The 16,616-nt window shown below is 39.4% G+C and overlaps 1 protein-coding gene across 1 annotated transcript in view; it reads left to right on the top strand.

Annotated features, from left to right (window-relative positions):
* Nucleotides 1–16,616, top strand: part of Adgb (androglobin) — a 141,994-nt gene that overhangs the window by 96,125 nt on the left and 29,253 nt on the right. The window contains exons 25-30 of the mRNA XM_037200383.1: nucleotides 1,884–2,018; nucleotides 2,513–2,666; nucleotides 6,495–6,682; nucleotides 10,813–10,997; nucleotides 11,643–11,842; nucleotides 15,796–15,907. Coding sequence (XP_037056278.1) covers nucleotides 1,884–2,018; nucleotides 2,513–2,666; nucleotides 6,495–6,682; nucleotides 10,813–10,997; nucleotides 11,643–11,842; nucleotides 15,796–15,907 — 974 coding nt within the window. The remainder of the gene's footprint in view (nucleotides 1–1,883; nucleotides 2,019–2,512; nucleotides 2,667–6,494; nucleotides 6,683–10,812; nucleotides 10,998–11,642; nucleotides 11,843–15,795; nucleotides 15,908–16,616) is intronic.

Below are 16,616 nucleotides of genomic sequence, written 5' to 3'. Positions count from 1 at the left end.
TCTTCTAACTCTCTCATTCTTAATGTTTTCCTTCTCTCTCATTCTTGATGTTTTTCTTCTAACTCTCTCATTCTTAATGTTTTCCTTCTAACTCTCTCATTCTTGATGTTTTTCTTCTAGTTCATTTTAACACTCTTGTTCTTGATGTTTTCCTTCTAGCCCATTTTAACTCTTTTTTTTTTTAACAACAATTCTTTAGCCAGGTGGTGGTGGCGCACGCCTTTAATCCCAGCACTTGGGAGGCAGAGCCAGGCGGATCTCTGTGAGTTCGAGGCCAGCCTGGGCTACCAAGTGAGTCCCAGGAAAGGCGCAAAGCTATACAGAGAAACCCTGTCTCGAAAAACAAAACAAAACAAAACAAAACAAAAATTCTTTATCTTATAACTTTTATACCCCAGCAAAATCTTTCAGGCAATGTAAAAATTACAATGTGTTTACATTTTGTTTTTCAAATGAATGATTACAACGAATAAAAAAAAAAAACAGTAAAAAACTGCATGTTTTTCATATCCCTTACATCATTAAATGCTATATGTATTACAGGTGAAAAACAAATTATCCCAAGAACTCACATTCATACCCAAGCAACTTGTTATAGATTAACCGTGTAGGCAAGCAAGATATTTTTTCTCAGTCAGGTCTTTTACTACAGTTTTGTAGTTACAAAGAAAGAGCCAATTACTTTATTATGTAATTTGAAAGGTAATATTTTTTTATTTGTTTGTTTGGTTTTTGTTTTTCAAGACAGGGTTTTTTCATGCAGTTTTTGGGGTCTGTCCTGGATCTCACTGTGTAGACCATGCTGGCCTTGAATTCATAGAGAACTGCCTGCCTCTGCCTCCCGAGTGCTGGGATTACAGGTATGTACCACTGCCACCCGGTGAAAAGTAATCTTATAAAGGATCAGTCTTATAAAGGATCATAAACCTCAACTTTTATATATGGAAAAGAATTAGTCAGCTCTACTTTAAATCTTCGGGGTGCATCAATTGTTTCTTATATAAGGAGATTGAGGGCAAAGATGGGCACAAGGAATTAATCACCATCTTTGGTCATCAACCAATGCTAGCAAGAGAAGCACATCAGATAGTCATAATTGGGCTGCTTTGTTCTTGTTCCCTGACTCTTTAAAGAGTTCTGGATTCAACTATGTGCCTTTCTCAAACTTTAGATTATCTTTGAGTTTTTCACCTCAAAGCTGTTTGACAAAAACTTCTTAGTCTAACTTTGTTATTTTCAAAGCTTTGTTTCAGCTTTGATGCACTCTGAAACCTGTGAACACCTCTCACAACATTAAGATTAGAAGAGGTTAAACTAGCTGGGCTACTGGACTCATTTGTTTTCCTTAATCACTAACCTAAGTCACAGTCTATACAGCTCCTCAATAGAAACTCATTTGCTCTAGCTGTGTGACCCTTCCTTGTTTTATTTTTTTATAATCAAAACTATTTAAACTAGCATTATTATTATCAATTAGACAGTACAGCTTAAGAGGCAATCATCTTCATAACAATCCATAGGTAAAAAAGCCCAGTAGAAGGGAATGTTTCCTTGAAGAAAACAGACTATGTTACAGGCAGTGGGGATCTCCCCACACCCATTCACACGATGCCAGATACCAGAGAAAGATGGCAGCAGCAAACATGTAAAGGCACAGCAGAAGCAAAAGCTGCTCTGGGGTTTGTTGTCTTGGGGCCTTGCCTATCTGAGATTCATCCATCAAGGAGTTGCCTCCTGGTGGGCTGACACCCTAGAGTCAATTGCTCCTCTGATATGGCTATTGGCATGATATTTTGCTATTTTAAGGGCTACTTCTCTCCTGTAAATGAAGTTTATTTTAAAAGTGCTTTGTCATTGATACTCAGTTACTTTTCCATTTCTAGACTAATGTTTAAAAGCAAGTGTAGGTCTATGGAGTCTTACCCATGCTATCAAGATGAAGAAACAAAGGTTGCCTTTGCTGACTACACGGTGAACTATGCAGACCAGCCACCGAATTCTTGGTTTATCGTATTCAGGCAAGTGGAGCATGCAGTGTTCTGACCTGCAGTGTCTGGAGTGAAAGTGTGGTTAGCGGTAAAAGTATCAGCCTCTACACAGCTTTCATATTTGGCTAAAACTTTTCCATACATATACATAACATTTTCTACACAAATGATGAGATGTCAGAGAATTTTTATCCATAGTCCTTCCATCAAATTATAAAAATGTAAACAATTTATAGATTTTTTTCAGTGAATATATTAACATCATAAACCAGTCTGTCTCCAGTATAGTTAGATAGCATTTATTTCCAAGCAATGGTATATCTGGTACAAGTCATGACCATTGTATAAAATGGGAGTTTGCATTTGTACATCAAAATGACACTAATAATAAATTGAAATGGAAAAGATATGCAAGCCTTTTAGTTACTTGCAATTTTAAGGTTTCACAAAGATTCTTTGGGTTTAAATTCTATTTAAAGCATTAAGAGTCACACTAAGAAATGCTTGTGCTTTTGTAATTCTAGAGAAACATTTTTGGTTCCTCAAGATATGATCTTAGTCCCCAAAGTATATACTACACTCCCGATCTGTATTCTGCATGTTGTTAACAATGACACAATGGAGCAAGTGCCGAAGGTGTTTCAGAAAGTGGTGCCTTACCTTTACTCCAAGAACAAGGTAGGTGCAGAATATATCCCCAGATGTTCAAACAGCAGTGAAGAGGAGCCCAGAAGCAAGCACAGCAGCTGAGCTTACAATCTACCTAGGAGGAAGAGTTTTAGTGAATGCCGCAGCACGCTTCACATCCCAGAAAGAACACGTTGTACATGCCCATTGTTGAAACCAAAGCCACATCGGTTTTAAAACAGAAGCGGATCCCAGGAGTCCATTTGGTCCTAAAATGAAACAGGCCAGGCTTGTCTCTACTTCACACATAGCCTTTGTTCTGCTCTTACACATGAGAGGACTGAGATCATGTTCCCAACCCCCACCCTCGGTCTTCCAAGGTAGTATGACATTATCAGGCCAAGAAGCACTGTAAGCTGCCTGCTGAATGGATGAGAGACCCTGGCCTTCCGTCAGATGTTTCCTTTCTGGGTATTTTAATCTCTTCTTCATGCCTTCAATCACATTCCCCATTAGGGAATCGTGACAAGTATAGTGGACGTGGGCAGCAAACAAAGAGAGCTGCTTTTGCTCCTAACTTCCTGTGGTTTTGAGCTTGATCATTTTTCCCTCTGGATTATGGTTGTACTTTTCTTTTGAGGTTCATATCAGCCTACAATATCATGCATTATTTTATGAAAATTAGACAGACCTGTCTAATGAATGTCTAATTAATATTGACTTCATAAGGATGAAGAATAGATATAAAATGTATTAATTCAATAAGAAACTGAACAGCTCTTTTGAACCACTTTTGAGATTTAAGGAAGCATTTTCTTTTAAACAAAAAAAAAATAAAATTTCTTTTTATAATTTTAAGACAAGGCCCATCTATGTAGCACTAAGTATCCTAGAACTCACCATGTAGATCAGGCTGGTCTCAAGTTCTCAGAGATCTGCCTTCCTCAGCCTCCTAAGTGCTAAGGTTAAAGGCATGCACCAACACACCCAGTTAAAATTCTTGATTAAACAACTTAATCCTACTGATTATTTATATACGTATGTATACACATGCATAGTGATACTTTAAAAATTATTTTTAATGAGTTTATTAGTTCTCATAATTTTTAAAACTCATGTTTAGTAAACTCAGTTTTTCCATTATTTTTTTCATGAGATAAATTTTCTTGATTTGGGCATCAGATTTTATAAAATTGGAAGATAGTATCAAATTGTACCTAGTACCTTTAATTATTTTTACCTCATATTAAATCAGACAAATATAAAATCTATAGTTTATGGGGCAATCCAATAAACAAATATTTTGTATGGAAGTCATTTGTATTTGGTATTATGTTCTGAATCATAATTCAAAAACTTCATATTATTAAAGCAAATGGATCAGTTTTTTATCTATATTTAACCATATCATTTTAACTTATGGCCATTATGTTTATCACTTGTTGAAATGATATTCATATTTCCTTTATTTCAGTAACACTTTTCTTTTTCCATACGTCAAGTATGCCTTTATGAACTGAATTTAACCCATTGTGTTCCTTCCTGCTCTGTATTCTCCTTCATGGTCTAACAAATGACATTTCATCAAAAATTCCAGGGTTGTGAAATTTCCCTTACCTATGAACGCTACCATCCAGAGCAGAATGTCTTGTACTAAATCCAGTGGTAGGGAAGAATTCAGGCCTTTCCACAACAAATTTGTTTTTACACATAGACAGTTTTTGCATTGCCATTTATCAGACTTAACCTAGATTTATGTTTAAACAGAAACAATTTAATTTGTTATCACAAATATTGATTAAGAAAGCTCAAAATTGCGCAAGGAAATGGTTTTGTCTAGGGCAGTGGTTCTCAACCAAAATGCTTTAACCTTTAATACAGTTCCTTATGTTGTGGGGATCCCCAAGTATCACATTTTCATGGCTGCTTCATAACTGAATTTTGCTACTGTTATGAATCTTAATGTAAATATCTATGTTTTCAATGGCCTCAGGCAACCCCTGCGAAAGGGTTGTTCAACCCCCAAAGGGGTCGTGACCCACTGGTTGAGAACTACTGGTCTAAAGGCAGAGTCTAGAAAAATCATAGATGCCATCAAAATCTGGAGATGATTTCTCTTTTACCAAATAAGTTATATTAATATTAGTCATTGATACTTAATTTAGGAAGGGAGATTCAAAAAATATTTAATTCACAGGTTTTGGGGTATGTGTGTAGTTTTGAGTTTCTTCTTTGTATGTGTGTGTGTGTGTGTGTGTGTGTGTGTGTGTGTTTTATCATGGCTGGCTCTCTAAACTAAGGTTAAATCACATGGATTTTTTCTCAAGGAGGCAAGTTGAGTCAAAATGTAGACACACATTCCATCTCCATTTCACTATTATTTCACATGACAAATTCAGATTGTATCCAACACCCCACCCCTCCCTCCTGTCTCTTCTGCCCTCTGTATCTATCTGACTTTTAGGGAAAGACATGGGAAGGCTGTGCAAGAGAAGCTGACGTGTGAATGGAGAATTAGCTTTCTGTGGTGCCTTTTTTCCTTTTCTTTTAGTATGGCTTGTCATCTCTTCGTGATTCTCACTCTTTAAATATGCTTGATAATTATTTATGTCCCCGGTAGAATGTGGCACTGAATGTTACCCCAGAACAAAGCTGATGCAAAGAAATCTATAGCTTAAATCTTCGCTCTGTAGTCTGTATTAACACCCTGGGACCTGACAAGCGTGGCAACATATGTGTAGCCATATGTCCAGAAAGGAAAAATATATAATATTTCCCAAATGTACTGCATCATAGAAACACTGTTCATAAAATGCACCGGGCCAATATTTCACAAAACTCATCTTGGAAGACACTACTGTAAAGTGAAGCCCTTGTCTTTTTTCTACTAGGCATTCCTTCCTTCCTTCCTTCCTTCCTTCCTTCCTTCCTTCCTTCCTTCCTTCCTTCTTCCTTCCTTTTTTTTTTTCTGAGACAGGGTTTCTGTGTAACAGGTCTAGCTGTCCTGGAATTAGCTCTGTACACAAGGCTGGCCTCAAACTCACAGAGATCTGCCTGCCTCTGCCTCCTGAGTGTTGGGATTAAAGACTTGCACCAGCACCACACAGCCTACAAGGCATTGCTATCCTTCTGTCTTTACCACTAAATAATTTGCTGTGGCATTAATGAACCATGTTGATGTGATATCTCAGAGATGGTTTCTAGAGACAGGTGAATATCTTTACCTATACAGAGGATGTCTAAGGCTAATGCAAAGAGAAATGAAAATACAGCCCTGGGTGCTGCCGAACTTGGTTACCTGACTAGTGCCCTCTTCAAGAGACATCCTGCCCCCAAATGAAATTCAACAGCTTTGTTATTATTTACTTGTACATTAGTTAGATGATCTAATGAAGTTCTTCCTTATCAAGTCATTTTGGCCTGTAGGAGTCTGTTTCATTCCTTTGAATTTTCACAAGGCATCCTTTGATGCTTGATAAGGACTCTTATTGGAATGAAGCTTGTAAATGTATATGCTTCTTCAATTAAACAAACAGTTGTCTCCCTAATTAGGTCATAACTCCTCAAAGATGGAACAGTGGATTTAGGGCACTGACTTGTGAGATTTCTCAGAGTTTTTTTCTTTACAGCACTGAGGATCTAACCCAGGGGTACACACAAGCTAAGTCAGCATCCTACCACTTGGATACATCCTCAGCCCTAAGCTGATTATTTCTAAGGATTTTAAACATAACATTATTGGCTTGATGATTTTAGGAGATATTGGACCTATGGGGAGCCTATTTATTATGATAGCAAATTTCTTTCCATGTGTGGACCACGTATTTGAGAGCCTCATGGCAGTGTGAATCCTATGTGTGTGGTTGCCTTCTATTTTAGAAAGGCTACACATTTGTGGCTGAAGCATATACTGGGGACAACTACGTGTCAGGCGCACGGTGGAAACTGAGGCTCATTGGCTCTTACAACCCGCTTCCATTTCTTTCCCGAGATGCTCCATGCAACACCTTCACCATAAAGGAAATCAGAGACTACTACATTCCTAATGACAAGAAAATCATGTTCAGGTACAAGTATAGAATAGATGGATAAAGATGTTCTTAAAATATTTTTATTAAAATGAATTCATACTTCTGAGGGCATTAAATTTTAATTTCTGTAAATTTATGGAAATAACTAATTAACACTAGCATGGCTCAATCAAACCTATACAGTTTCAAATAATGCTAATACCCTTTCTTAGGCTTTGATTTACTTCACTGTCACTGAAGATTCTTTCTGGTCTCCTATGGCTATTTGACATTCTCCTTGCCTTACCCTATCTTTGGCTACTCTCTGGTTGGGTATGTGGGGGGGGGGGAATCCTTGTTTATCACTCCAACCTTCTTTTCATACTCACCTATTCATTCCCCTTGAATTGGCCTAGTACTGGTCCCACTTTCTTTCATTAATCGTGTCTGTGGATTCTAATTCGGACGTACCCCAGCCTTGGCGTGTGTCTCCCCCTCTCTTCTCAATGCACCTGCACAACTTCAGGGTCTCCATTAGGTTTTTTACATAAAGTTGTTGTTTTTGGAATCTAGAACTCTGTTATGTTTGTTTTGAGACATTGCACGGTCACTCTTAATTTTTGTGTCTATCTTTACTACTAACATACATATTTGTTCCAGGTGCCATTCCTGTGGTAAACATCTTATGTAATGTATATACATTTTAGCCAATTATCTGTTCCTCAGCCTCTATGAGAAGCAATGTTTTTTAACTTAGTTTTATTGAAAGTAGATTCTTCTCTCATGTAATGTATCTGACCAAAGGTTCCCCTTCCTCTACTCCTCTAAGTTCCCCTTCCCAACTCTCTTCTCCCCCAGATTCATTCACCTCTGTTTCTTCAGTAAAGAGCGGGCCTCCAAGAGATGACAGTCAAGCTAACTGAAGGCCAGACACATGTCCTTTAAACATGGGGACTAGCACTGTGCCCAATGCATTGTTGGCCTGCATTAAATATTTTCTCTTTTTAATAGAAAATGTTCTCCCCCGTGAATTTAGAAAACACATTAAATATATGTGTCATTTGTAATCATACAACCAACAAACAGTCCTAGTTGACACTTTGTTCTTGTTTCTTATATCATTTCTTTCTGGTCATAGTTTACCACTTTTAAAATCACGACACTGAGAACTTTGTGGTTCTGACATTTCATAAAGTGTTATGTAGTGGTCATTTATCAATAATGTCAAGATGTCTTTAGCTGCTTTATGACTTCCAGTAGTCAGTCATGTGAATACTCAGTCATTTACTTGGTTTAATGCTACTCCTTATGGTTAAAGCCACGATGGACATGATCTATGGTGCCCAGTTAAAAAAAGTACCCTATTATTTTCTAGGTTTTATTATATTGAAGAGCTATTTTTAAAGGCACCATACATTGGTGAGTTGGTTTTCAGAGGGAAAAAACTAAGTCTTATTGATAAAATTTGACAAATAATAATACTCTGCCTGATTTTTTTCTATAATTCTTATTCAATACAAAAGCTTTCCTCCTTAAAACTGCAAAAAAATTGAATCAAAACTGAATAAGCAACAACACTAAAACACAAAACATAGTATAACCCTATGCTCATATTTAAGCTTTATACATGAATATATTTTAATTTAATTAATTTAAGTTTTATACATGAACCTAGGTAAAGACATAAAGAACATTCTGCATGAAAGCAGACTAAAATGGGGATTTGCCTATCAATTTGTCTTCCTGTAACATATTTTCTTTTTCTTTTTTCTTTTCTTTTCTTTCTTTCTTTTTTTTTTTTTTCGAGACAGGGTTCTCTGTGTAGCTTTGCACCTTTCCTGGAACTTGCTCTGTAGCCCAGGCTGGCCTCAAACTCACAGAGATCTGCCTGCCTCTGCCTCCTGAGTGCTGGGATTAAAGGCGTGCACCACCACCACCCGGCCTGTAACATATTTTCAACATTGCCTATAAGAAATAAAATAAGAAAAAAGGAGATCAAAAACTAAAAATGGAATGATTAACTTGTTTGCTAGTGTGACTAGTTTATTAGCTTGACTGGTTTGTTTACCAAAAGCCATGGAGCCATATTGAGGCCATTTACAGACTAAGAAGCAGTATTTAACCTAGAACTAAGTTAGTCTGACTGATATCATTTATTTCAGATGAGGACACAGGGCAGAAGCTAATTTGTAAGGTAGTCAGTAGGAAGAGTTCTTGCTTGTAATATTAGTAACAGTCACATGATCCTAGAGAGACAGCTGAGCTCGAGGCTTCCATTTAGGACCTTTGATTCCATTTGAGCTCATGGAGACCCTGGGAAACTGTAGGATGAATGTTGTTTCCAATCTATGAATGAGAGCACAGCATTGCTTCTCTGATGTATGTGGGATATCAATGGCAGAGGTGCTTGAGAAAGCAGATCTGAAGAGAAGGGACAGTGTGAAGTTGCTTTGCTCAGAAGCAACCCGTGTCTAAAAACAAGACTTGGAGGATCCCTTCAACCCTGATAAACAGACTCTTCCAAGAGCCCAGAAGATAAGACTAAAAGTTTCCATGTTGGAGGTACACATGCTTGGAATCCTGGCCAGTGTAAACCAAGATTCTGGGTCAGTGCTGAGCAAGTGATTGGGAGATGAATTGGTAAGAAGAGCCAAAGGGGGATACTCCAGAGAGGGGCCCTTGGGAGGGAAGGCAGGTTAGTATGGAGTGCCAAGTGATGGATATTGCTGGTTTGCTTCTTGTTTTATTTGCGTCCGCTTAGAAAAAAGAAAGTCTACTGGGTCTTGGGCATTTGTGAAGAATTACTAGAGAGAGAAAACAGCAAAAATACAAAACAAGGGCCAGAAAGAAGACTCAGAAGGTAAAATGCTTGCCACACACAGTGTGTAACCCTGGCAACCTGAGTTCCCTCCCAGGAATCCATGTAAATGTGGAAAGAGAGAATCAAATAATACACACACACATACACACACACACACACACACACACACACACACACACACACACAGTAATGATGCTTTTAAAGTTAAACAAACAAACAAACAAAAACCCTTACAACTCTGTTCTGGGAGGGAGGAGAGGATGGCTCAATCGCCTTTTCCTACTCTTCTTACTGAAGCTTTCCAACTTGTGCGTCCCAGGGTGAGTGTGGGGGTGCACTAGCTGGTCATTTGCCCACGTGACATAGCTGAGTCATCTGGGAAGTGGGAACCTCACATTGAGAAAATGCCATCACACTGGCATGCAGGCAAGTTTCGTGGGCATTTTCTTAATTAGTGATTGACATGGGAAGGCCCAGCCCTCAGCGGGCAGTCCTGCCCCTGAGCAGGTGCTTCTGGGGTATTTAAAAAGGCAGGCTGAGCAAGCTAAGAGGAGCAAGCCAGTAAGCAGCACTCCTCCATGGTTTCTGCCTTGGGTCCCTGTCCTGACTGCCCTTCACGATGGACTATAAACTATAAGGTGAAAGAAATGTTTTTCTCCCTAAGTTGCATTTGGTCATTGTGTTTATCGTGGCAATACAGGGTAAACTGAGATGGGGGTGGGGGGCACTGCGAATACTTTTGGTTTCTCTGTATTTTATTCTTCAGAGCAAAGTGGTATTGAGGGTGAAACTTGCAAAGGTCTGCTTCTGTGAGCTGTTCTTTTTCTACTGTAAAGTGGTGTGAGTATGTGACATGTAGTGCTGGTCACATGACTGTTAAGGATGGTGGCTTTTAGATCTATTCTGTTTCATAAGTGGCTTCCTGTTGTACTTAACAAAAAGGTACATTTCCTACTTGGAGTTTTCTTTTTTTTTTCTTTTTTCTTTTTTCTTTTTTCTTTTATTTTACAATACTATTCAGTTCTACATAACAGCCACAGATTCCCTTGTTCTCCCCCTTCCTGCCCCCTCCCCTTCCCCCCAGCCCACCCCCCATCCCCACCACCTCCAGATCAAGGCCACCCCCGAGGACTGAGATCGACCTGATAGACTCTAATAATGGAAACATGCTACTGTTTTTCTTGACTGTGTCATTTGGGGCTCCTTTGTCAAAGTCTGTGGTCACTCAAACATTTTAGCAGGTCTGAGGGCCTTACAAAGCTGCTCTACTTTCAGACAATCAAATGAGAACATCACACCATTTCCTTTATCAGCTTGAGGAAAGGCCAGTGTGCTTGCTCCTCAAGCTGAACTTTTCTCACTCTAGGTACTCCATCAAAGTGACCTTGGCACAGTGCATCACAATACAAGTCCGCACATCCAAGCCTGACGCCTTCATCAAGCTGCAGGTGCTGGAAAGTGAGGAGATCATGGTGAGCGCCACAGGCAAAGGGCAGGCCATCATCCCTGCCTTCTACTTCCTGGGGAGTGAAAGAGCACTGAGCTCCCAGTGTAAGTACCTACCTGGAGTGTGGACTGCATTCCTGAGTGGATGCTTGTGCTGCTGTGGCATTTAAAATGTTTAATTTAAAATGGAAACCAAAACTTCACACTTGACAAACACTGTGCTTGACTCCAATGATGCCAGTGTAATTATTTGTTTAATTAGGCTCCCAAAACTGACAGATTGGTTATGACTCTCCTTTAAAGAAAACTTTGAGAAAATTTATTTTTTATACATGAGTCTGTATTTTATTTTTTAATATTTATGTATGTATATCAGTGTTGGCCTACATGTATGAATGGCACCATGTGCATGCCTGGTCCCACAGAGGCCAGAAGAAGGATTTGGACCTCCTGGAACTGGAGCCACTGGTGGTTTTAAGGTACCAGGTGGATGCTGGGGACTAAACCAGGATCCTCTTTAGGAGCAGCATGTGCTCTTAACTAATGCATCTCCTCTCCAGCCCCACATGAACATTCTTAATAAATAACTCTAAGGCCAGAAAATTTTAAAAGATCCAGTGGGTTTTTTTTAATCTTCTAAAAATATGCATGCCCTTTTAAGTACACTATATTCTATAAGTGTGTATGTAGGCTATAATCAGTAATACCAATGCACACCAAATATGCTAACATAATAGTTCTCCTTTTTAGCTAGCAAGCAAATCCTCTTATCTCATACTTCACCTAAGAAAGAACCAGAAGTGATGACTAAGAAAAAAACTGGCCCAACGAGTCAGAAGTCCTTCAAGGGCAGACCTGGAATGGCGGCAGCAGAATCAGGTGTGCCTCTGCTGGAAGAAGAAGTTATGAATGTACCCGTTGTAGAAGAAAATTGTAGCACACCACAACAGGTACATCAGCTTGGGGGCGGGGAAGAATTATTTGGGGCTAGGAAGATGGCTCAGTGGGTAAAATGTACGTATGTAACTCCAGGCTGCGAGACCAAGAGAAGCAGATCCTAGGGTCAGTTAGTTTAGACAAATTGGAAAGTTCTGGATTCAGAGAGAGACACTGTCTCAAAAAGTAAGGCAGAGAGCAACTGCAAAAGGAACCCAGACCTGGCTCTGGTCTCCCTGTGCATATTCACAGACAAGTGCGCCTGCATACACATATGCACAGGCATGCAGAGTGAACCAATAAACGTAAAAACAAACAGGGCAGAACCTATCACCACCTGCATACACATGTGCACAGGCACACAGAGTGAACCAATAAACGTAAAAAAAAAAAAAAAAAAAAAAAAAAAAACTAACAGGGAAGAACCTATCACAGGATGTAAACAGGGACTGGGACATAACGGTGATGATGTTCAAGGTCACACTATTTAGAAATCATTACAGACAAATCTAAAAATAAAAAGAAGACTGAATCAAGTAGCTGTGGCCTTAACTAACACGGAGACACCCACCTGCCCAACTAAGAAGAAATTCGAAAAGCTATTAGAACGGTGTAGAGAGCAGGTGAGTCAGTAACCCAATTGAAATGTTCAATGCATGCCTCCTGGAAACCAGTGTTGCTGAGGAGCAAACTAAGAACCATTTCGAATTATAGAGTCTTTGTCTTGGCATACCCAGGGTATTTTATTGTTTCCTCTGTGTGTGTGTGTGTGTGTGTGTGTGTGTGTGTGTGTGTGTGTGTGTGTGTGTCTGTGAGCACTCATGTGTGTGAATATGGGGATATATGTGTCAAAGCATACCACAGCAAGCCAGAGGACAACCTCTGGTCAAAGTCCTTGCCTTCTGTCTTATTTGTAGCAGGATCTCTTTGTGGTTTGCTACTGTGCAAACTCAGGTTAGCTGGCCCAGATTCTAGGGATCCCCCTGCCTCCAGCTTCTCTCTTGCCACAGGAACGCTGGGATTATAGACACAGCTACCACGCCTAGCTTTAGAACGGTTCTTGAAATTTGAACTCAGGTCTGCACACTTTCAGGAGAAGTTCTTAATTCACTCAGTCATCTCCCCACTCCACTCAGGATATTTTGAAAGACAGGCTTGGGGCTGGAGAGATAACTTGGGGGTTTGCAATGTTCGTTGCTCTTGCAAAGGACCTAAGTTTGGTTCCCAGCACCCATGCAGGGTGGCTCACCACCAGCTACAACTCCAGCTCCAGACACTGAATACTCTCTGGCCCCTCAGGCCACCTGCATTCATGTGCGCGCACATGTGTAAAGCTAAAGTAATTATTTTTAAAAAGATAAATATTTTGTGATTAAAAAAAAAACTAATGAGTGCTTCAATAAAAGCCAAAGTGCCTAAAGATATGTGGTATTAACAGAAAGCAATAGCAAATACATTAATAATTAATAGTTTAAAATCTCATAAACGTGAAAACATGATAAAATATATTAAATAATATTTTAGTTAAAAAGAATATCAACTGAGAATTTATGAAACATAGAACTCAATGAATTTTTAATAAAAACTCAACGAATTATGCTTTGTCAACAACACTAATATATATTTAGTGAAATAACTGACATTGATTAATCAGCTAGGCATGAATAATCTGAAACATGTGAGCTGAGCTATTGCAACAAAAGTTAGAAACAAGCTAAATAATTACTCATTGAAAAAGAGACAAGGTTCTGAGAATGATGGGGAAAGAAAAACAATGAAATGTGCAAACAAAACCCCCTCAAAATGAATTATCCACAGTTTATGATTCTTTTTTTTTTTTTTTTTTTTTTTTTTTTTTTTTTTTTTTTTTTTTTTTTTTTTGGTTTTTCGAGACAGGGTTTCTCTGTGTAGCTTTGCACCTTTCCTGGGACTCACTTGGTAGTCCAGGCTGGCCTCGAACTCACAGAGATCTGCCTGGCTCTGCCTCCCAAGTGCTGGGATTAAAGGCATGCACCACCACCGCCCAGCTAGATTTTATGATTCTAATGTATGCTACTCATAAGACCAAGAGAAACACAGAAGGCATGAATTTATAAACATAAGAAAATGGGATGGGATTTCAAGGCTATTGAGTAGTGTGGACGAGTCTGTTCTTGCAGAATTAGACACTCAGGCCAGGGGAGAAGTGAGGGGCTGGTGGGGAGTGAGAAGGAAGTTTGACAAAACTCATTTGTAAGAAGATAATACTCCGAGGAAAGAGATAAAGCAATAAAATTGCAATTATAATACCTTCAACGTTTTCCCTTGCTAAATGTTACATGACCCGGTTGTTTATGTTCAGTCTGCTTTCTCATAGAACCCAGGACCACCAGCCCAGGGGTGGTGCCACCCACAGCAGAATGGGCCCCCCTCCCACATCAATCACTAATTAAGAAAACACACTACAGGTTTGCCTGTAGCTCAATTTTATGGAGGAATTTTATTAATTGAGTTTCCCATCTCTCAAATAACTCTAGCCCTATGCCAAGTTTGAAGAGACCTGTGCACTGTGGGTTGCTACCCTTTGGGACCCGAATTAAGCACACACCATACCCAAACACCAATTTCCAAGCACAAACCAAACACAAAGAGATCCTTTATTAAGCAAGGCACAGAGACAAGATGACTGAGTCTGAATCCTGAATCCAGCAGAAACAACAGCAAATAGTTTTTCAAGTGTTAATTTTAAGAGAGGAAAGGGGGAGTTCTGTCTTAGAATGACCTAGGATGTGTTGGTAAGTTCTGATTGGGCATTTTAATTAAGTTAGTCAAAATTATAAATTTTTATTGCTGGACCTTGGTGTTTCAATAGTTGTGCCTTGAGGTTCCGTCTCAGGAATGAGTCCGTGGCCAAATAAAGGAATGGACCTTGGGGGCTAGCTTTAGGAATGTAATTTAATGGTTTAGCAAAGTCAAGAGGGGTAAAAGGCAAAGCCTATTGGTACCATGTTTGCCATGCTTGGACCTGCTAGAGCCCTTCAAAGTTAACATAAAACTAGTGATCATAAAAAGAAACACCGATTTTTTTTTTTAATATAGAGGTGAAACTATTAGCCAAAGGAGAAAAGGTAACCTATTAGAGGCTAGGGAACTTGCTTGTCACTGCTAACACTATAATAAAGGTGGGCTCAAGGTGTGCTACAGATTTAAGTGGGAAATTTAATCCATAAAAGCAATAACAGACACAGATGATGCAGGGGACGGGTTTTATGACTTAAGTATAAAGAAAAGAGAATCCTAACAGCCAACCACTTTGAAAAGATACTCACCCTCTGAAATAATATAAGGAAGTATGAAAATATGACAGAAATGAGATTTTATTTTATGCCCATCACACAGGTGAAAACTAGAAACTTAGATGATAGAGGCAGTGGCTGGGATGGAGAATGCCAAACACGTTTTTACTGAGTGTCAGAGGCTGTCTCAGTTATTGCTGTACTGCTGTGAAGAGACACCATGACCCAGGCAACCTATAAAAGAAAGCATTTAACTGGGGGCTCGCTTACTTTCAGAGTGTGAGTCTATGATGATCATGGTGGGGAGCATGGCAACAGGTGGTGTGGTACTGGAGCAGTGGGTGAGAGCTAACATCTTATCTGCAAGTTGGAGGCAGAGACTAGGTCTGGCATGGTCTTTTGAAACCTCAAAGTCCACCTTCAAGGACACACCTCCAACAAGCAGCATTTCCTAATCCTTTCCAAAACAATTCCACCGACTTGGCACCAAAGCATTCAAACATATGAGCCTATGGGGGCCATTCTTATTCAAACCACCACAGAAAGTTTTGGGAAAAATGTTATCATTTAATTAACCTATGATTGTATGATTCATAAAATGACACATTATATGCTTGACCTAATACGTCTGTCAGTGCACGTACTGCATGGCTTCTTTTTCTTGTCCTGACTCACTGCCTTCCCTTTCACAGTGCTACAAGTATATCATACAGTGCTTGGTGTTGTTTAACAGCTGGCCTCTGACTGAAACTCAGCTGACATTTGTTCAAGCACTAAAAGACTTAGAGAAAAGTGATATTAAAGGTATGTCACCCTAAATAATTTAAAAATATTTATTTTATGGGTATGGGTGTTTCCCTACATGTATGTATGTATACCATCTGCATGGCCAATTGTAGCTAGAGTTTTCCTGCCTTGCCCACAGTCAGGACAAATCTCTCTCACCTGCCAGTCCCACAGCTGCTCAGACCCAACCAAGTAAACACAGAGACTTATATTGCTTACAAACTGTATGGCCATGGCAGGCTTCTTGCTAACTGTTCTTATATCTTAAATTAACCCATTTCTATAAATCTATACCTTGCCACGTGGCTCATGGCTTATGACAAAGCATCATTACATGCTGCTTGTCCTGGCGGTGGCTGGCAGTGTCTCCTTCTGCCTTCCTGTTCTTTCTTTTCTCCTCTCCGTTAGTCCCGCCTATATTTCCTGCCTAGCCATGGGCCAATCAGTGTTTTATTTATTGACCAATCAGAGCAATACACTTACCATACAGAATATCTCACAGCAGCCAATGCCTGTGGAGGTCTAAAGAGGGCATTGGATCTCCTGAAACTGAAGTTACAGATGATTGTGAGTCTCCATGTGGGTGCTGGGAACAGAACTTTGGTCTTCTGCAACAGCAACCAGTGTTCTTAATACTGAGTTGTCTCTCCCGCCACACTTTAAATATTACTCATTCCTCTTGTATCTTACATGCTGAACAGTAAATGGATCACACAATTATAAAATG

Source organism: Peromyscus leucopus, chromosome 8a (genome assembly GCF_004664715.2).
Source record: "Peromyscus leucopus breed LL Stock chromosome 8a, UCI_PerLeu_2.1, whole genome shotgun sequence".
Taxonomy (NCBI): domain Eukaryota; kingdom Metazoa; phylum Chordata; class Mammalia; order Rodentia; family Cricetidae; genus Peromyscus; species Peromyscus leucopus.
The sequence above is the reverse complement of the archived record's forward strand: the minus strand, read 5'-3'. Positions and strand labels throughout refer to the sequence as shown.